The following is a 22,249-nucleotide window of genomic DNA, read 5'->3' on the forward strand; positions in this document are numbered from 1 at the left end:
AGAGATCATGGACTAAACATAGACATTGGATTTTTGACACATTATGATCTGCCTGGCAACTGACTCCCCAGCCCAGCCCCTGGCTTCTTTACTTTTCATTCCATCCAGGAAGAGCACACACCAACTGCTGAAGCTTCCTTAGCCTGATGAAGGGTTTTTGAACCCGAAAGCTTGCTTAATAACTATTCTCCAACCATTTGGGTTGGTCTAATAAAAGATATCAAATTCACCCAAGGAACCTTGTCTGCCTAAGACCCCTTCAAGAAGTTCAACCAGGAGCCCTTCAAAAAGTCCGGCAAAGTCGCCTCAAATAAGTCCTTCCCAATAAATGTTTGCTATTTACAATGTAAATACATATAGACAAGTAATATAGCTACAATGATTTATTTTATATAATTGATTGAGTACTGTACAAAATTGGGTTATTTTTGGTGAAAATAGGGTGTTGGGCCTTGGTTTAGGAACCAATCCCCCATTTATAACATTTTTTCCTATGGGAAAATCAGTTTTGAGTTGCAATGTTTTGACTTATGACACAATTGGTTTCTGAAAACCATGTCTTAAGTCCAAGGACTGCCTGTAACTGGAAGAAAAAGGTTTGCCAACAAATTTTATATTAATAAAAATAAGACGATGAGCAGCTTTTGTCACTTTAAGGATGATATCTTACTGTTAAGAGAGCCTGTGAATGGATCCCCTGATTGTCATTAGAGGGGAGGGCAGCAGAACTCGGTCCAGACTATCCCCCGTTTAATGGCTCTCATCATGGAGGGGTTTACTAAGCCACACTCCTGGAACTACTCCTGGGTTTACAGGTTGAGTCCAGTTATGTTCTCTACTCAAGCCGCTTTATTTTCATTTTTGAATTCAGAAGTAATTTACTGAGTATTTTACACAATATTGTACTACTAAACAGTAAATAATGTAAGCGAGAGACTAATGGGTACTAGCCATAATACCAATAGAATAAGATAGTCATTAAAATATTTAGACTTTTTATGCATGATTAATGGAATTATCAGTCATTTTCCATCTTTGATTATATTGTTTTTTTAATATCTACTTCTAACCTGAAGTTATAACAGTTGATAAAGTTGTGTTTGTACTTGTTTTCTTTTCCATTCTTTTCATCCTTCATAACAGTTTAAATGACCTCATCTCAGATAGGTATCATTAGCTTCCCACAATGCTGTGTTGGGATTGCTGGCTCATAAGCAGTATTGTTTAAATTCATTGAACAATGGATAAACCAGGAGATAAGTCAGACCCGTGACTTAATATGACTTCTGATTGCTGGAGGCACTACTCCTTCATAATGCATTAGGTAGTCTCTCATTACTAGTAAGAAAAAACTTTAAAAGATAATTTGTATTGAAGTGTTTGGTTTGTCCTTTTTTTTTCTTCAGCATTGTGCTTTTGCTGAGCCAGAAGCAAGCACTGGAAGAACTCAAACAAACAGTTCAGCAGTTAAGATGCACTGAGGCAAAATTTGCAGCACAGAAAGAGCTCTTGGAACAAAAGGTGCAAGAGAATGATGGGAAAGAGCCACCTCCCGTAGTAAATTATGAAGAGGATGCCAGATCGGTCACTTCTATGGTATGCCCTATTCTTATTTCACTAGATAATGCAGCCTGCTTGCTGTTGCACTATACATCTTTAGGTCAGATGTTACTCTTCAGCAGAGGATACTCTACTGTAGGAAACTGAAACAGCTAATTGAGGGTATGGACAGGCATTCATTCTTACCGCTACAAAGTGTCTCAGCACCAAAATTTAGGGCTGTGGTAACCTATAGGTGTTTTAAGTCCCATGGCTAGAAAGTGACAGTCACCTCAAAGACAAGCTCTTTTGCCAAGAGGAGATACAGGAATTCACCTTTGTTCCCCCTGCCTCCACAGAAGCCTGTTAATGAGTCATTCGGTCAGTGAGGCTGCCTATGTGCTGGCATCAGCCCCTGTTGTGGCTACCACTGATCACATCCAAGAAACAGTTACTGCTGCTGGCAGCCCCATCAGTTTTTGCCATCCCATGGCCTGAGTGGGATGCTGTTCGCCACTCCGATTGCCTGGTCATTTCTCTACTTCTGACATTTTCAGGGAATGCTAAAATACCTACTCTTTGAGCCTCACAGAATATTTTGTTAGAACATAATAAGCAAGTTAGTGACTATAAATACAATTTCTTGTCCTGCTGCAGTTACTATCCATAAACCAGTGTTGGTGACTTGTGCAATTTTGTTTGCAAGTTGCATGATTTCAGCTGGGGCTGCAGCTACCTTTGCAATGATACAAGGGCTGGGTACAGACATTCAAATAGCCCAAGGCAGAATCAGTCTGTTATACAGTTTTTTGTAAGTGGCATAGTTTAGATTGGTAGCCAACAGAACATACATTCACGCTTTGGTGGGGTGGAGGTGGGGCAAGTCTTAGACTGGTTCTACCATTTCAAACCAGTCTGTATGCCAGACTTCTGTTTTTTTACAGGTATAGACTGGTTTTGTGTGTGCTGAACTTCCGTTATTGACCAGTTTCTGATCAATTACACCGGCAACAGCTTAATGTCTGTACCTGGCCAAAATGTTCCACCCTCCCATAACTTTCGCTTCTGCTTGGGGGGAAACCCTCTTCTGATTGGGTGTTCTTTCCCACTTCTGTACCTGCAGGGCCATTGTAGGAGTCAGGGCAAATCTGTCTGTTGTTCGCCATGGAAGCTGACACCATTCTCTCATCAGGGAAGACCCTGTAAACATCACTGTTTTCTTCCCTGCTGTCTCTGACCAGTGGATAGTGGTTTTCTCTGCTCCTTTCTCTAACCCCTGTCCTTTCTTGCAATACCCAGCAAGTGAAGCAAGGAGGGAGAGGAACAGAACTGTTAGAATCTACTTCTTTCCCATGCTAGAAAAAAAAAAAACCCAAACCAGTTTCTATTACCACCCAGACCTGACAAAGGAACTAAAGAACTTTTGGGACTGCCAGAAGAGCAGAAGTGAGATTGGAGGGGTTTGACTGATTCTGAAGATGGGAAGAATTAGCTTGTGCAGCGGTGAAAGCTTTGACATCAGGGCTGAGAATTGTCTTAGTTTATACATTTGGTGGAGCTGGTGATATTTTACTGTTGCGCATATACGTACTGGGCCCAAACGGAAGCAAAAAAAATCAAGGCAGACATCAAAACAGAATGTAACCTTTTTTAAAGGGTTAAAAAAAATTCTTGAAATGTTGAGGTCTGATTCTTGATTTTGAATCCTTGTATTGGGTAATACTCATAAGCACTGACAGGAAGTTATTGTTAGTTGGTGCTAAAGACCTGCAGTGGTTTGCATACCTCCAATGTGACTTTTAATAAATTGTGCTTATTGCAAAGTATCTTCTGCTGAAGAGTAATAGTTTGTACTGTGTGCATAGTGTACCTGGGCATCTATTGCTGCTGCTGGGGCAAACCTGGCTGCTAAGGGAGGGATTGTCCACAGCAGCTACAGGGTTATCAAAGCAGCCATAGGTTGTTGCTCTCTCTTACTGCAGTTGTCCATGTTTATGCTGCTGACAAGTGAAGAAATACAAAGGGGCTGAGTTACAGGGCTCCTTCAGGCTGCTGGGGCAGTGGCTTCTTTTAAGTCAGCAGCAGTTTTTGTTGCAGGTGTGTTTGCCTGAGGGAAAGTAACCCTGTGCATGCTGCACAGGAGAAGGTGCAGTGAGCATGCCTTCTATTCGCAGCCGACAGCTATGGAACCCTACATATTCACTGTGTTGCCCCCTTTGAAGCATGTGGAGGGTTACTTTCCCCTTTCCCAGTGGAGGCTGTTGCTGTAGGAGCTTCTCTTGGCTCAGCAGAAGTCTCTGACTCAGTAGCAGCTTGAGGATGTGTTGAGGCTTGGCTGTATTTCCATGCAAAACTTGCCTCCTCCCCCTCCCTGTTTCCAGCATCTGATTTTCAGGGGGGGGGGGAAAGGGATGCAAGAAAATACAGCATTTGGGAAGATGCATATAAGGGTTTCTTTTGTTTTTGTTTTAATTTTAATTTTTTTGTTTTTAATGGTTTACCCCAAATTTCTGTTGTCCCACAGAAGGTGGCAACAGCACAATAAAATTACATTAATATACTTTTTCTGTATGCTGCTGTTTTCTTAGTCCACTTCCAGTACCAGATCTCTTCCCTTCTATTATCCATTCATGCTTCTGTCACTATTATTTATTATTTGTAAGGCACCAGAAATCTGTATGACACTTTGGAGGCAAAATAAAACATAGTTGCCTATCCTAAGTAGCTTACATGTGAACTTGATATAGCTTCGCAAAGAATGACCAGAAAATAAAACAATACTAAAACATTGTATACCAACCAGAGATGAGGGGGACAAAAATAGAAGGACCAGGGTACCGTTAATGAAATATGGGAGGTATTCTTTTTGAAACCATCAGTCTTGATAGTTCTTTTGTAATATAACAATATAGTAAATAAGTCTTTTAATAAAGTAGCTGACGTGAGTGGTGGAAACTGTGTGGCAGAGACATCCGCCTTCCCTCCCCGGCTGGGTTACTAAAATTTATCTTCTAGTTAGAATATGTTTAAAGATGTTATTAAAATATCCTGATATCTGCTTTGAGTTCTTGGGGTAATGTGCTGATGTATTTTGCTGAATAGTGATGGCGTTAAAGCCATACTGAGCTGAGTTTTGCTGAACCTGAGTCATAAAGACTGTGCTAATAGAACTGCTAAAATGGGCGTTGGTAGAAAAGTTTGTCTGTTGTGATCCAACTTAATCTAAGATACTGTTATTAGCCTGCATATTGAGAGGGCGAAATTTAGTCAATCTAGGAAGAGGAGGAAAGAGATTAGACAGAATGTTTATTTTAGATAAATAGACAAACTGTCATAATTATTTATAGGATTTCTGTGATGAAATGCCTTTAAATTATGTAGGTGTTGAATAATCAATAAAGGAATTTTCTCACTGCTGTAGGCCTTCCTGCCATTTTTAAATGGCTTGGCATATTATTTGTATTAATCGTTAAAGAGAATCATTATTTCTTTAATTATAAACCCATTTAGGTCTGTCGTCTTCAGTTTAAAGCACGTTGTTATCCCAAATGTTTTTAATTTAGCTATTTATGCCTTGTAAAATTAATTGTATGTATTTCTTTTACAAGTTGTCGTTGTAAGAACAACCTCATTTTTATTGGCTTGCATTGTATGCAAGCATTTATCCTTGCATATAGAGTAACTTTCAGCATGATTTGAAAAATAGGAAAAACAGATGTATTTCTTCATAAAACTGTATGCTTTTTATTTGAAATGTCTTCATAAAGCCTCATTCTATAAGTCTATCAATCAGTTAAAAATAGCGCAGATTTTGTTTTTTCTGTCATTTGTAATATGAGAATGAATATTTCATTAGCTACTAGTTAAAAGGTGGAGTTTAGGAAATGTTTTTCTGGTATAGCTTATGTTAATTATACATCCCTGTGTAAATATATTAATTTGTGTACATCTCTGTGTGGTTTTATTGAGTGTTACAAGGTTCTCTTAATATGCCTTCATGTTTCATTGTTGCAAGTGTCTTTACTTTTTGATGTTGTGTGCTGTACCAGCCTACTTTATTGCTCATAAAATATTCATTGTCTGTTTGTCTCCAGTGCAGGTGTTTTATAGAAAAAGGAAATTGCTAGATAACTCTATCAAGTTCATTCTAGGTTTCATGGCAAGATAAAACTTGAATAGACTTCTTGAAATCCATTTTGTTCTTCCTAGGGTATAATGTGAGAATTTTTGTATTTCATCTGTTTTTAGGAGTTAATTCCTGAATTTTACTTTAAAATTAATTGAGGAAATTACATATATGTTTGAAATTGTAGCATTTTCCAACATTAAAATATTGATTCAGAAGTATTGCTTATAGGATAGTTGTATAGTTGGCAAATTGTACTTTTATAGCCATAAGATTGCATGCATTCATTAATTTAAATCAAATCAAATTAATTAAATCAAAATCATTGAAAGATAACAAGTATTATTTAGAGATGGTTAGTGAAATACAGGAGACCCTTGCCATTCATGGGGAACACGTTCTAGAGATCCCCACTAATGGGGAAATCCATGAATACTGTACTGTATCGATAATAGGCACCGCGAATATTCGAAACCGCAAATCTGTGAATAGCGAGGGTTTCCTGTAGTATTTTTTTCTTTAAAAAAAAACCCTAATTCTCTCTCTCTCTCTCTGTCTCTCGATATAGATATCTATATAGATATATAGATCGATATATTTTGATATATATTTATATAGAGGGTATTAGGCATTTTTAAAGAAAAAATACTATTCATGTAGCCATGAATGCAGTGAGCCTTTAATATTTGGCATTCCCTTTTGAATGGATTAAGAATTAATACTGTATTTACAGGTTTAAGAAGAACCATAACCAGTTGCGGCCAAGTAAACCAAATATTTATGGCTGGTGTTTTGTCATGGTAAGTTTTACCAAAACTAGTACGCAACAGCCATGAAAAGAGAAAAGTACTAACTTTAGGTAGGGAAAAATTCCAATTTTGATTTCTTAGTATTTCCTTTATTTTGAAAAAATATATATATATATATCTCCAAAGTTGATGTACCTTATCTAGTTCTGTGGGATCTTTTAAAACTGAAAAGGAAATCTGAGTAATCAGTAGCTTGATCTGACCTTTAAATATCTAGGTGTCTAATTAAAAAGCGGATGATTCATAACTGCTTCTACTATATTCTCCTTCAGTGTCAAATTTAAAGGCAATAAACAAAAAAGTAAAACCATAAAGGTTATAAAGGCTAGAGAAACTACAGTTTCTATACAGAACATACTTAAAACCATCTATTCTGGATGATTTCTTGTCCTCCAATTTTGTACACACGTTAGTTTTTAAAGTTATGTTGTTTAAGAACAGCTACTCTGAGGTCAGATGTAATTTTAAGGGAGGTTCAAGTGTTCTGCCACAGGCTTTTGTGTCTTTTTGGAATTGATGCCAGATTGACTCCATTTATTCTTTTATATAGGAACCACCCTTTCTGTCCAGGGTAGACAACAGAGCAGTACTCTAAGCAGGTAATAGTGTAAATAAGGTTGGTAGAGGAGCATGTAGTGAATGAACCCTAGATGTTCATAATCCCTGTTGTTTGGTCTAGTGATGATGTGGCCTGTTTCAATGAGTGGACACAGCTGGCATCTTGGGTCCCTTGCAAGGCCAGTGCCATGGTGAAAATAGGAGTTAGGTAGTCTGTTTCTGGAAAGACATTGTTTGAAATTGTGGGGACAGCCTGTTCCCCCAGGCTGCTTGAGATGTTTGGTGTTTTCCAGGAGGTCATTCATAATGTGTCCAATGTGTTAACTTGGGGGTTGATGAAAACAGCACAAGGGATTCTGTTGATTTGAGTGGTGACAATTTGGGGATTATGTCATAAGTCTGGAATCTCTGATCTAGATCCCTAAGGTGTGCATCCATGTTGGTGGCATGAGAGTAGATATGAATGTAATATGGAGCATGGCTGTAGATGATGAATTTAGTGATGTGCTTATGATAAAATCTGGTGGCTGTAACTATCAGTTTCTGATAAAATGTGGTGGTTATGCAGCCATCGCAGACTTTCGCAGTGGTATGCAAGAATATAACATGTTGGGTGAAGTATTTCAGAGTCAGTTTGGTGGAGCAGTACGAGTTGGTAAAGTTCTGGTAGAATTTTTCTCTAGAGATTCCTCTTGAGCAGGGGTGTGCAGGCAGTGGACCGGTTCTGGACCACACTATCACCACTACAAGTTCCCAGCCCCAGCCTCAGAGCAGTTCCCCACCCAGCCAGCGCTGCTGGGACCAGTCTCCATGGAAACCCTGGCTCTGCACTGTAATGGTGGTGCCACTGTTGGGGTCTCCATGGACACTGGCCACACTGATGCAGGCACAGGCTTCTAAGAAAAGGAGTCTGGACACTGGCTGGATCGGCCATTGTGCCCACCTCTGCCGTAGTGTGTCCATACATGATGAAAAGTGCTTTCTTTGGAAGTGCTTCAGAGGTGTTTGAAATCTTCAAATGTGATGTCAGCTCAGACCCATTGGTGCCAATTCCAGTCTGCATAAGTTAGAACAACCATTTCTTATATTGTACTACGTTGTCTGTGGTTCTAATAATTAGTTATAAAGTGAATCATTTTAGGGAGAGTTTGGGAGCCTGATTCTGCCCTACAAACAAAAACTTTTAAAGCCTCGGAAAAGCTTAATATTTTGCATTTTATAAAAAATACTTAAAGGATTACAAGAACTAGACAAACCTTGCTGTTTAAGAAAAGCAACCTGACAGGTGCTACAACAGCATGTCAACTGATAAATTAGTTTGCCAGTGATAAGTCTTATTATAGTACAGTGATTAGAATTAAATTTGAATAGAGGTTTCATTAAAAATCGGAAGTGAGTTGAAAATGCCTTTGATTCTTTTTTTATCATATTCAAACATCTGTCCTAAAAATATTATTTTGAAAATGCTTATTTACTTTAATATTTTCATGTTTTAAAACAAAACAGGATATTTAATGACATGTATAGCAATAACAAGATCTCTGTAGAATACTCATTGTGCCGTTATCTCAGCACAGATCCTGACTGATGGAGGATTATCTTCTGTAGTGGAGGCTCTGATAAATTGGCTTTTGGTAGAGAGAAATCTGTAATACTTGAAAAAGTTGCCAGCAGGTGGAGCTCAGTGTCAGACAAACAGTATTACCGAATGATCAAGATTCATTACCACCATATGCTTTTAGAGCAAAGATTGCTAATCATAAGGTACAGATATGTACTGTTCAGAAGAACAGTATGTTCTCATTTTCTAACATCTAGGACATTCAGCATTCAGAGGCTTTCTTTGCTGTGTATGGGTAGCATGAAATTTGCATATAAAAAAGGGGACCGGAACAAGGCCTGTCAACACCATGTAAGCTGTACATAGGAGGTGTACAACAGGAGTTAAATTTGGGACAAGCAGCACAAAGTCAATGTTTATTCTATATTCACTCCATAAATAGGTATCTTGTGTAGCTTGCATATGTTGAGATACAGGGCTGTAAAAAGTAGAATCTCTGCTTTGTGAATCTAGCGATTTCTGGCATCACATGCAAATGCCAAAAAAAGTGTGGCGTTAAATAGCAGCTATAATATGAAGGCCTGAGGAAAGTCCAGATAACAGCCGAGAGTACTGGATCCTGGGCCTCAAGGGCTGCATTCAGTAGAATTATTTGAACTGCATGAAGTAAGCGAACATATCTTCAAGTTAGATATTAAACTTTTTAATTCCTGAAACATTTGTTTTTTCTAAGAGAAATTACTAAGTAGTTAGTACAAATTGGTATAAATTTATAAAACAACTGTATTTACAGGTTGAAGAAGAAACATAGCCAGTTGCAAAAGCAGTTGGCTAAGTAAGTCAAATATTTATGGCTCGTGTTTTGTTATGTTAAGTTTTACCAAAAATGGTATGCAACAGCCATGGAGAGAGAAAAGAGAAAAGTACCAATAAGTACTAATAATAACTTTAGGTAGGGAAAAATTCCAATTTTGATTTCTTAATCTTTCCTTAATTTTGAAGTTTCGACCCATAAAATATGTGACGGATATTGTACATATCTGTAAATTACTTTAAACTGTTATCTCATCCTTGACATTTTAGCTGTTTAGTCTCATTCCAGCTCCTTGACTGCTTTCTCTTTATAATAGTGCGACTAACAAACCATTAGTTCTTGAGTCACTGTTCACATTTTCCCATGTAGCTCAGATTTTAAGTTGGAAGTTCTCATAGTTCTCAACAAAATTGATTGAGCTGTTTACTTTGCATGTATGTAGGCTCATGAAACATTTAAAAACGTGGTGCGTGTATGTATATATATGTATATTTTTGTGTGTGTGTGTATATGTATGTATGTATATATATGTGTGTGCGTGTATAATTTTTAGAGTACATAAAAACAACAAGATTGGTGATGTCTGCAATAAAAACACTTTCCTTCCTGCGCAGTGCTGGAGGCTTATCCTTCCATCTTATGCATGTTTTTTCCATTTAATGGCCCTCGAGACATTAAAGTGGATCACACTAGAGAAGAAGACATAGCAGTGCCCCAAGCCCTCTCTTTTCCAACATTGCCGCACGCTTAGAACTCTCGCATTTGAAGGGAGACGCAGGGAAACTGCCAGCTCCTGGTACGTTCTGTTACGGGAGTAACTGAAAGTGTAAGGGTAGAGATTAAAATAATTAGTGATCTCTTCTTGGTTATTTGGAAAAAAATGAAGCATTTTAGTGCTTTATGATATATTATCAAAGGGTTCTTTTGTTTTTCTGTCTCTGGAATTTAAAAAAAACTGCTAACTTGTGGTTCTTGATCTATATACTCTATATATTATCCTCATTATATGAGCGCATGTAGCACAGCAATATGAAGCAAATGACTGGGACTCCCCATAAGATTTCCTTGAGCTAAGCCTGCATTGTAAACTCTGCCAATACTGGGGGACAAAGAAAGGACCTGGCCTGTGCAGTACTGGAGGCTTATCCTCCATCCTTTTTTTGCTCCAGCAGGCAAAACAGTGCCAGTGTTATCACTGTACATATCCATTTTTAAAAGATTTCAAAGAATTCACAGAACAGTTGTATCGGTGGGATTCCCAGGCAGCAAAAGTTCCTGTAAGTGATCTCTTGCTTTGGGGCTACTTTCTGCACTCAAAGGCTGGGACTTGTATGTTTAAGGTCACTGCCAGCAAACATCATGGAGCAAATATGCTCTAAATGTCAGCTGCATCCAGCAAATACAGAGAATGAGCTCTGCAATGCCTGTAGTAAGAGTGAGTATTGTCTGGCCTCTGTCTCTCCTTCAAAATCCACCTTGCCTACTGGACTTGCGTCAAGGTAAAGAGAGTCCACAAAAGATAAGGTAAGAATCTGAGACGCCTGATCATGCCTTACCCTAACTTAAGTGTTGTTCCATGAAACAAATTTCGAATTTATAAGGGATCACAGAAGACTATAGTCTCCTCCAGTGGTGAAAATGGCCTTGCATTTTTTAAGATACTTTGATAGATGCAGCATTAGAGATACTCTGAACTTCCAAATGCCAGTTGCTTCATAATTAAACCAGTGGATATCAATAGAAAAACAAAAATACAGTGCCTGAACCCAAATCATATACCAGGTGTAGTAACTCTGGGAAGCGACTAGATCAGAGCAGGTAGGAGCACTTTAAGCATTTTCCAATTTAGAAATAACATATAAGATTAATGAGAAGAATGTGGATTTTTTTTACCTCCACTGCCAAAAAGCATTTCAAGAGCTTTAAAAATTCTCTTTAAAAAAAGACAAAACCAAAATCTTTGGCTTGGTAATGCTGCTGTGTTGAGAATCTGTCACACAGCCACTGTTTCGGTCAAAAAAAAATTTCCTGAGAACCATTTAAAAACACATTGCTCTCAAGCAATTGTTTATGCATGGTTTGGGGAAATATCTGATTTTTAAAAACAACTCCTTTATACTTGATGCCATATTGAATTATATATCAGAATTAATAAAATTTGATGCATTTTTTTTTACTTCAGCCCTCTCATGGAATTGGCAAAATCTTAGTTTATGAACTCAAAAATGTGTAGTTTTATTAATTAAATCCCATATTTTTGGCACTTTCCTGTGTCTCGTCCACTGGTTTCTGTTTTGCCCTGCCAGACTGGGATTACTTGAGTTGATTTCTCCTAGATTCCATCTTTCCAACTAGTAAGGAATCAGCAACAGCAATCTAACCCAAATCTTCCACACTTCAAAGCATAGTCAGGCAGATTTAATTGTGGGGATAGAGGACTGTAGCAGTGTAATTGAGTGGATTTCTTTCTGCTTTTCACTGTAGTTTATGAAGTAGGGATATGAAGCAGTGTGTATTCTTGTCAGAATTTTAGGTGAAAGTGAAAATAAACAACCTCAGTGTCTGAATTGGGAGACGCGTAACAGCTAATAGAGAGAACATGGACAGCTCTCAGAAATGTTCCCTGGACATTTTATTTTATTTTAAATTTGCATTCTATCCCTTTGTTCCAAAAGATTTTAGTTGTTATAGTACACATTTTGGTTGCTCTCATCTAAACATGGGTTTTCAGTGTAAATGTGTTGCTGCAGAAGTACAGAACACTTAATATAGTACTTGTCTCCTTTAATCCCTCTTCTCCTATATTTTTATTTGTGATTCTGTCATTTTTATCTTTTTTTCCCTTTTTATGTATTCTCTTGTTATTCAGTCTTCCTCTCTGAGCTTTTGTCTTTTTTTAAAGTTTCCTCCTTCACTTAAACCACCCCAACTTTTCTTGCTACTGCTGTTACATCTGTCTTTTCATCAACGAGCTGTAGTAGAGAACATCCTTGAATTGAGGGATTGCCACCAACGACTTTTGTCTTCACATTCCCTGCTTGTCGGACCCTTCCTTAAGCCTGTTGCTTTGTTTTCCTTCTTAACTATTTTGCTTCATATTTCTCCTCATCTGTTTCTACTATGTGGATGTGCTGGCACCTCATTTGTGGGAAGGAATGATGATGAGCATATGAGTGGACAAGTGTACTAACTACTATTCTAGTTAAAGACAGGAGTGTCAAGCAAATGGCATGTCCATGGAGCTACAGGATCTGGCCCATGGATCTCACACTGACACTGCATGCCTCATGCAGAACTGACCTGGTTCCCAGGCTGGACCCAGCACTTGAAACACAGGGGCAGGGTGAAAGCTGCATGCAGTACTCTGAGGCCGGTCTGGATTAGGCCGTGCCAAAGCCAGCATACAAGGCTGTCTGGCCGGGCACCACATGCAGTGTGTGCCCTGTGCTGGCCCTGTGTGCTGGAAGCAGTGCCCATGGCACTGGGTCTAGCTTGTGCACCATGCACTGGCCCTGTTCTGGGGCTTGTGCTGCCTATGGTGTGTGGGCTGGGCTGGGCTGGGTGCTGTGGGCAGTGCCCACAGCACAGGGGGTGTACTTCGTGACAATCCCTGGGGCAGCCCTACATGCTGGCTTTGGCATGCACAGATGGCTTGAGGCTGAATCCTGACTGGCCCTAGAGCTCACAGTAGGTCATGGACAGTGCTTGTTGCACCAGGTCCAAGCTGTGCACCTCTTGCAGCACAAAATCCAGAGCAGGGTCAGCAAACTTCCTGTGTGGTACAGGGGACCAGCACTGGAAGTGTGCTGCATGTGGCACCCTGCCCAATGGCTGGTGTGGCCAGATATGGCTTGCAGACGGGCCCAGAGACTCATCTGGCCTGCAGGGTTGGATGGGTTTGACACCCCTGTACTAATAGAATCTTTCTTCAGAACTGTCTTTTTAGTGGATGCTGCTGTAGCTATTCTTTGGTCCAGGGCTGTCAAACTCATGCAGCCACACGTACAGGGCATGCCTTGGATCAACTCCTGTGCTGGGTGCAGTGCTCATGGCACTGGATCCAGCCCACACCAGACTAGTTCTGTACCATGTCTGCAGCTCATGGGGTCAATCCAAGACCCGCGGGCCAGATCATAGGGCTCCACAGGCATATGACACTTAGGTTTAATATTTCAGTCATGGATAAAATAAAAGGTTCTTAAGAATGTAGATATCTTTAGAAGGAGGTAATATACATTTACTAGCCGGATCTAATTTCTAGTTATTTAGCAGGGTAGATCCCTTAAAAAATCTGATGTTAGGGTTTGTCTGGGCCGATATTCTTAGAATGTTTTTTGGTATCCTGCTAATTTCAGCTTCCATTTATGCCACTGGCTAACTAGTCTAGTTTAACCTCTTTACTGTATAATGGGAAGCAAGTAAGTCATAATGAGGGATTTCATAGACATTAGGGCTGGAAGGGACCTTCGGAAGATCATTGAGTCCGGCCCCCTGCCCAAAGGGCAGGAAGTCAGCTGGATTCATAGGATCCCAGCAAGATGAGCATCCAGTTTGCTCTTGAAGGTGTTCAATGAAGGCGCTTGAACCACCTCCGGTGGCAGGCTGTTCCAGACCTTGGGGGCTCGGACAGTAAAGAAATTCGTCCTTATGTCCAGCCTGAAACGGTCTTGTAGTAGTTTATGACCATTCGACCTAGTCGTCATCCCTAGGGGCGCTCTGGTGAACAAACGTTCCCCCGGATACTGGTGGTCACCCCTGATAAACTTGTAGGTGGCCATCAGATCACCCCTGAGCCTGCGCTTTTCCAGGCTAAAGAGCCCCAGGGCTCTCAGCCTGTGATCGTAGGGTTTGCTTCCCTGACCTCTGATCATGCGCGTGGCTCTTCTCTGGACTCTCTCAAGCTTCTCCACATCCTTTTTGAATTGTGGAGCCCAAAACTGGACACAGTACTCCAGCTGCGGCCTCACTAAGGCCGAGTACAAGGGGAGAATGACGTCCCAGGATTTGCTTGAGAAGCATCTGTGGATGCAGGCCAGCGTTTTGGTCACTTTACTAGCTGCAGCATCGCACTGCAGGCTCATGTTCATCTTGTGGTCAATGATGACCCCCAAGTCTCTTTCTTGCATAGTGCTAGCCAACATAGCACTGCCGAGCCTATAAGGATGCTGCGGGTTTTTCTTCCCAAGGTGGAGAACCTTGCATTTATAGGCATTGAACACCATCAGATTCTCATCCACCCACTTGCTGAGCCTGACTTCCATCAATTACTACCCTCTGGGTCCGACCCCGGAGCCAGTTTTCCAGCCAGTGGATCGTGGAGGACCCCAGGCGACAATTGGCCAGTTTCTCTAAGATGTGATTATGGGAAACCAGGTCAAAGGCTTTTTTGAAGTCAAGATATATGACATCAATCTCTTCTCCCTTGTCCAGGTGATAGGTCATCTGGTCATAGAAGGAAATGAGATTGGTCAAGCAAGACCTACCCGCAACAAACCCGTGCTCTGATATTGTTCTCTGATATATTTGACTGAATTGGTGTTAAACTGAGCTCATTGACACCTTTGTACTACAAGAGATTATGAATGTTTTATTAATTTATCACAGAATCAGAATTTTAAATTACTGTGTAGTATCTTGGAAACAAATGTGAGTTTCAACTCTGAAAGTATTCCTTCCTTCTGGTATAAAAAGTAATACATAAACTGAGTTAGGGTCACTACAAAATGATCCATTTTGGTCAGTATTTTACCTTTCTAGTTAAACTGCAAATCTGGTACTTTCCCAAGGTGGAGAATAGTAAATATCCATATTTTTAAAAGGGTGGGGGAGGGGGAAAGGGGAAATTAGGGAAGGGGGCAGAAGAAAACCACAAAAATGATTCAAGGGCTGGAGAATATTCTCACTTAACCCCTTGGAAGCCCCACATGGCCCACGTGCTGCTACTTGGACAGCCATATATGGTGACAGACTCAGACATTTGACCATTTTTAAGTAGAACTTTGAGTCCAGCTGGCCTTTCTTGTGGTTAAGGCATACCAGTTTCTTTAGCACCTTTGATTCCCTAGCTTGAATGACCAGCTGGTTTGACTAAAAGTGTCTTTCATCATGAGTTTGGAGTGAGGTGTGAACTGTGATTTATATCTGTAGTAAATTTTCTCAACTGTTCTACCATCATACTCCTTTCAAGCTGTTTAGCCTATCAGAAAGGTGATTGAAAGATTACTTTGATCACAGCGTATAGTTACCTTCACAGATAGAAAATACTGGGTACTAAAGGCTTGTTAAACCTACCAGAGAAAATAATAATAATCTGTATTTGAAAGTTAACTCCAGGAAAGATTGGTAATGAGGCACAAAGTTTTAATATTGAAGATAATTGCCTGAACAAATTATCACAATTGCAGGGTACTGGGCTCTACATAGCAGTAACTAGGTGACATTTTGAGTATGTATGTTTGAGGCAAGGCAGGACTATACAGATATACCCCAAGCTACCCTGCTCATACCAGCTTCAGAACTGGAAGCAGAGGGTAGTTATACTAGTGGAGCTAATTAGCTTGGGGACAGCACTGTGCTGTGTGGCTATACTGTTTTTAGTTCTGGATCTAGCACATGCAGGCTAGGGACAGACATTGCACACAAACTAGTTTTAGTGATCGGAAACTGGTTTAAACCTGTAACAGAACAGAAGTTCAGTTCACAAAAAACATTTTCAAAATGGCTGAATCTGGTTTAAAGATAAACGTGGACGGATATAGTATCAGACTTAACTGATTTAGGTTAAACTGCTTTATCAAACTTCTGTCTCAGGTCCCCTCCCAATTCAAGTTAGGTCTCAGTCCTCCAGCATACCAGGATACCTTGCTATTCTGTCTGTTGCAGGGCAGGCGAGTTAGGATTGGCTGCGCACTGCTCCAGGCTGTCACAGAGCTGAAGCAGCAAAGTCTCTGCAGTCTGTGTCCTGCATGTGCTTGTTATCCCAGCAGAGGGGTGGTGGGGAGAGGAGGAACAGAGCGTCCCAGGCCCATTCCCAAGCCCTGCTCTGCCCATCCCCTCCCCTGCACTCAGCACACTCCTTCAGGTGGGAGGTGGGAGGCAGTCTCATCCTGGTGCCAGAGGGCTGCCCACGTGGGAGAGAGCTGCCTCACGGGTCTTCTCCTGAGCTGCCCAGAGTGGTTTTCCCTGCCATGGGAGTCTTGGGGATTTTCCCCATCCCTTCCCCTGTACAGTCTAGTTTGCTTCCAGAGGGGCTGCCCACATTGAGGGAACTGCCTTAGGGGTTGTCCCCCAGCCACCTAGGGTGGTCTCCCCTTCTGCAGAAGGCTGGGGGATTTCCTCCCCACATGGCCCAGCTGCTGCTTGGCCAGCTCCATGCCCACAGATGGAAGCGGGGAACAGTCTTCATCCCAGTGTTGAGGGGCTGCCTGTCCCCCCTGCGTGGGCAGGCTCCTGGCACCAGAATAAGGGCCTGTTCCCTTCCCTGCAGGGGGACAGCAGGGGATTAGGAGCTTATTACTAAACTGTTCTTGTACACATTTTTTGGAGCTTTGCACAGGTGATTAAGACCATTAAAACTCCAAAAAATGTGTACAAGAACAGTTTAGTGATCAGCCCCCAAACTTACTGGCTAATGTCATACCCACAGAAAAGTCTATCTGCTTCCTAAATTGTGCCATCATATCTCAAATTTCTCTTCAAGAGGGATGCTGCAGTATATGTTATATGGTTGTCCAACTGGCAGCACGTGGGCCATGTGGGGCTTCCAAGGGGTTAAGTTGTAGTCCCTTGGGCTCCTGGTCTGGGCATCGCCCTTTCACTGCACTCCTGTTGCTGCCATGAGACTCTTTGGGCTCTTCCTCCTTTCTCCAGTTTCTGCTGCTTGCCCCAGCCCCTGAGGACAAAGCAGGGCAATGTAGTCTGTGGGCTGAGGGAGCCTGTGGCTATGAGGCTTGGGAGACCCAGAGACCTCATGTAGCACGGGTGTGCATGTGGGAGGAGGCACGCAACAAAGTGTGCAGGGCACGGGGGCATTGGCATGGTGTAGTTGCCCTGCAGCTCAGCAGTCAGGGCGTGGGAGGGGGGCAAGCTGCATGGTATGGTGTGTGAGTTATGGCAAGCAGCCCAGGAGGCATGCAGCTTACCTGGTGTACGGCCAGCAGGCCTGAGAATTTGGACCATTCTAGGCCATAATATAGACTTTTTGTATAACACTGGTCTTTGACCTTTGCCGGAGCAGACCTACCTAAACATGAATGTCTTGAGTCTTAAGAGAGACCAAACACCAGCTGAACTGCTGCAGGCATTGTACTGAACTGATGTGAGAAACTGCACATGGCTGAGTAGTGCAAACTTCATCTATGATTGACCAGATTCCCAGAGAGGGTCCACGTGGCTCCACTGATGTTCTTTTGGAGCTCCCTTGGAAGAGCTGATAAAGAGACTTATATCCTTTCATGCTTGTAAAATTAGAGAAAGTAATTTTGGTTTTCATTCACTGGGATTTGAGGTGTTGTGCATGTCATTTTTATGCACTCTAGTTCAGTCCCATGGACAAATCTATTTTATGAACAATTACATTTGAAAAGTGTTGGAGTGATGTAGTTTTGATGGTCCAGGAAAATGCAAAAGGCAAGAGTATTTGTGAGTGACATGTTTTAGTGGGCCAATTGTATTACTGAGAGGGAGATGGATAAGCTGTCAGGTACTACCGTGCCTTTCTGAGGAGTCTCCTTGGCTCTCTAAGTTTGGAAAGAAATCTTAGGCTGCTTTGCTTTAAATCTGATTGAAAAGTAAAACACAAACCTGAGATGTAAGGTGAATTGAATGTTATACATGCAGTGTGTGTACACATGTTAAAAAATCCACCTCCTTATGGCATGCCTATATGAATTATCTCTTTGCTGTATATAATTATGTTTCTTTGGAAAGACTAGCTCATTTGATTAAGTACTTAATTTGTAATAACACATTAATTATTACCTTTTTTCCCTAATATTTGGAAAAATTAAAATATTAGTATGCTCTCAAACACCTTTAATCTAATCTTAACACACAACTGCAGAAATAATGTTACAGTGTTTACCCATATCCAAAAAGACTTCAAATTTTGAAGGCAACCCCAACAATAATTAGACTATATACATTGAAAATAGTAAATTTGTGTTGTGAAAAATCATATTTCCATGTGTAGAATCTAATTAGTGTTACATTATCTCAATTTGTTCCCCCCACTGCTGTGGCAGAGGTAAAGGGGCCAGACCCCCACCCCTTGTTTCCCTGTCCTGCTGCCTGCTTCTCTCCCCCACCACCCCTGCCTGGCCCTCCTCCTCTCTTTACCCACCACCTGCCTTCTGCTCTACTGTGCTCTACTTTAGCTTCAGGTAGGGTTACCATATTTCCATTTCCAAAAAAAAATGCCTCTCGGGGGGGTCACCTCACTTCCAACCCACAGCCGTCTGGCTCTGTAAGTGCCCCTCTGTCCCAACCTGCATCACCCCCCCCTCCAGCCATGCTGGTGCCTCTCACTCCTGACCCACAGCCCCTGTCCTCTGCTCCCCCAAGCCCTGCCAGAGGGGGCCCCCAACTGCTCCCATCCCTACTGGGCCTGAGCACGGTGGCTCTGATTTGTGCAGGCGGTTGGAGAATGAGTCAAGCCCCAGCACAGGCTGGAGGGAAGAGGAGAAGGATGCCTGTGGTACCTGCTATCCTGGTCTGGCCGTGTCCCCACCCCCAGGCAGCATCTCCGGGGCCTGCCCGGTCCCCATGAGCATGGGCACTGGCCCCAGTGCTGCTGGCTTGGCCACGCAGCTCTCTGCTGCCTTCAAAGGTGCCCCCCCCACTCCCAGAGGTGCAGGTGCTTCCCCCTGTCCTGCTGCAGTCCCAGTTCCCCGGCAGCTTCCCCCAGTGCCAGCAGGCATACACCCCCTCCTCACACCCATCCCCTCCACATGCTCAGGCACAGATGCACACCCCCTGAACAGTCCCCAAGCCCTGGTCCTCCACCCTGCTTCCCATAGATTTACCTGCATCCAGCTGCCAAAGCTGCTCTTGCCACCCTTCCCAGCTGCATGCCGAACATGCGTGCGTGCACACACGTGCTGCTCTCTGACTCCAGTCACCCTCCTGTTGCTCCCACCAGCGGAACAGAGCAAAATCCTGGACATTTTTTCTGATTTCTGAAAACTGCCTGGACAGAGATTGAAGGCCTCAAAAAGAGGACATGTCTGGGAAAATTCGGACGTATAGTAACCCTAGTTCCAGGGCAAGTAGCAGACCAGGTAGAAGGCCAGGTAGTAGGAGTAGCAGCAGCTTTTATTTATTGGTGCTGCAAGGGCCAGAGCTGGAGCAGAAGGAAACTGGGAAGGGGGTGAAGGCAGGCTTGGTGGGGAAGTGGGGATGTGCAGGCACTGGATTGAAGGCAGGGGGCAGAGTCTTCCCCGAAGGCACAATCAGGTCTCTCTCCTTTTCCTCTACAGTCTCCCCCACATTCCCTCAGCTGCATGCCTCTTCTCTGGCACACAAACTACCTGACCCAGGGTAGGCAGTGGCTCAGCTCCAACTTCAGCTCTGAGCCCGGGGCTGAAGCCAGAACTGAACTGCTACCTTCCCTGGATCTTTCTCAGTAGTAAGAAGAGGATTTTTCCCCCATGCTGTTTGGGGGAAAAAAAATCCTAATCTGGGATTTGAATAAATATGGTAATTTAACAATTGATTTGCTTATGAATAGGATTGAACACAGGATCTTCCTGTAAGATTGGCTCACATACTTTGATAAGGGAACTATATATGTTGCAGTGTCCGTGAAATCACAGTATCTTACATGAATACTGTATATAGTTTGACTGAAATGCTAGTGAATCAAAAAACAAAATGTTTTGTGGAAAACAGTTTCAAAGAAATGCAGACACGGTTCTTGCCAATTCTCATGTTATACTGTTGGAAAAGCCAGGGGCCTAGAACTTCCAGTGCTGTAAGGTCTTATCTACATAGTAATTCTGGCAGTAGCTTGTTAATACGGTACCTTGCTAATTCTGGCAGTAGCACCCTCAATTATGCTGCCCTCTGAATGGGTTATTTCCTAAACCTGATGCAGTGTATTAGTATTTTCATAATATTTTGAATGGCGTAATTAACACTGCAGAGCAACTAGACCTAGCAACCTGTTTGCTGTACTGTGTAGCTATGGCTATGCTGCTTCTGGTTTAGGAGGCAGACTACCAAGAGCACAGTGTTCTTGGTGGCATTGCTTTTGGACATGGTAAGTTTACTGTGTAAACAGCCTAAGGCTCCCAGTGCTAGTCCAGGAGCTTAGAAACCTTGGGATGTCCAGGTTTTGCATGAGAGCCTAGAATCCATGAAAATCCTTTTCTGCTTGGGAATCCTGGAATTTTACAGGGTTCTCAGGATTTGTGTGCTCCACATTGTGGCCACAAAAATCTCCAACTGTGAGGATCCCAGGAAAGTTGTAGCTCTCAGCCTAATAAGGAAACTAAGAATCTCGAGAGCTTTAGCAGAGCCAGAAACCTCACATCTTGGGCTGCTAGGCTGCTGGGTTTTTTTAACATTAAAATGTATTTATTTCAGCGTTTGTGATAAAATTACTGTCACCGACATCCTGCTGTGTATTAAAATGTCTTGGATATTTAAAGTAGTATTTGAGCCACGTATTAAATGTAGCTGTGATGGTCTAAGAAAAATACAAGAGGTAAGGATTTCTGTGGATGATACCTTGTAGGGGATCAGCTACAAGCTCTTTTTAATGTAATGTATTCTGAGACCTGAAGAGCTTGAGTTGTTTAAGCCTCTCCCAACTCTGCATTGGGTCCAATAAAATATATCACCCAAAAAAATCCTTGTTTTTTAAAGATAATTGTAAATATTTTCCTAAAAATGAACTAAACTGTGTATATTTTTTACATGTTTTAGATGACATTCATTCAAGTTTTCTTAAAAAGAAAACAGATGGACAGGACCCAACTTTTCTTTCTCTTTATTTTCAGCCCCTGAAAAGCTCCCTATACAATCTCAGGATTTTAGCTGTAACATTAGCACTTGAAAAGATCTTGCTACAGCAAAGAAGCTACCATACAGGCTAGCACTGAAGACACTAATGAGATTGTTCCTGTGGTTGGGAATCTTTCTTTCTCTGATTTCAAGCAGTAGCTCAGCTGCCTTAATTTATGTTTATAAAGAGATGTCTCTAAATTTGAATCAATTGCTAAATAGCTTTGGACAATATCTGTGCTTTTTTAAAATAGCTTGGGGTAGATATTTATATTTATATTAAATATAACTTCTGTAGCAAGAAAATCATTACATTTCATCATGTTAGAAGCCATATGTTAACATGTTTCATCATTTTAAAGCCTCATCTATAGGTTCTAGACCTTTGTGCAGCTCATACTAATTTAAATGTTTTCTAGAGAATTTCATCACCATGCAAATCGATTCTTTCAGTTCTTCACTGCTCTTAGAGATTTTTCAGTACGTGTGCAAATAGAGTTTTTTTTGCTGGTAGGAAAAATAATACTTTACCTCCTCAGTTTTGTTAAAAGGGGGAGGTATCCAGGTTGTAGCCATATTGGTCTAAAGGCAAAGGAATCCAAACTTGTGGCAGACGTGATCTCTTGTACTGGATCAAGCAGATATTTGAAAAAAATATATATATATTTGCAAGCTTTTGATGCAGGCACTCTTCATCAGGCATAGGAGATTTTTTTTAAAGCTTTACTGGTATTTGTTGTTACATATAAAGAGAGGACAAAAGGTTTTTTTAAGTGATTTTTAGTTGTTTTTTTTTTTTAACATTTTAGGTATGTTAGGTGTTTTATCTTGAACAATTT

The 22,249-nt window shown here is 41.5% G+C and overlaps 1 protein-coding gene across 4 annotated transcripts in view; it reads left to right on the top strand.

The window, feature by feature from the left end:
* The window catches only part of FER (FER tyrosine kinase), a 340,335-nt gene that overhangs the window by 95,648 nt on the left and 222,438 nt on the right, over positions 1–22,249 (top strand). For 3 of the 4 annotated variants that reach the window (XM_025203513.1, XM_025203514.1, XM_025203515.1), the window contains one exon: positions 1,407–1,596. In XM_025203513.1, coding sequence (XP_025059298.1) covers positions 1,407–1,596 — 190 coding nt within the window. Of the gene's footprint in view, positions 1–1,406; positions 1,597–21,406; positions 21,515–22,249 lie in introns of those variants that run through there. The other variant, XM_025203516.1, reaches the window with a different exon arrangement.

The sequence above is a fragment of the Alligator sinensis genome, unplaced genomic scaffold (assembly GCF_000455745.1).
Source record: "Alligator sinensis unplaced genomic scaffold, ASM45574v1 scaffold30_1, whole genome shotgun sequence".
Lineage (NCBI taxonomy): Eukaryota > Metazoa > Chordata > Crocodylia > Alligatoridae > Alligator > Alligator sinensis.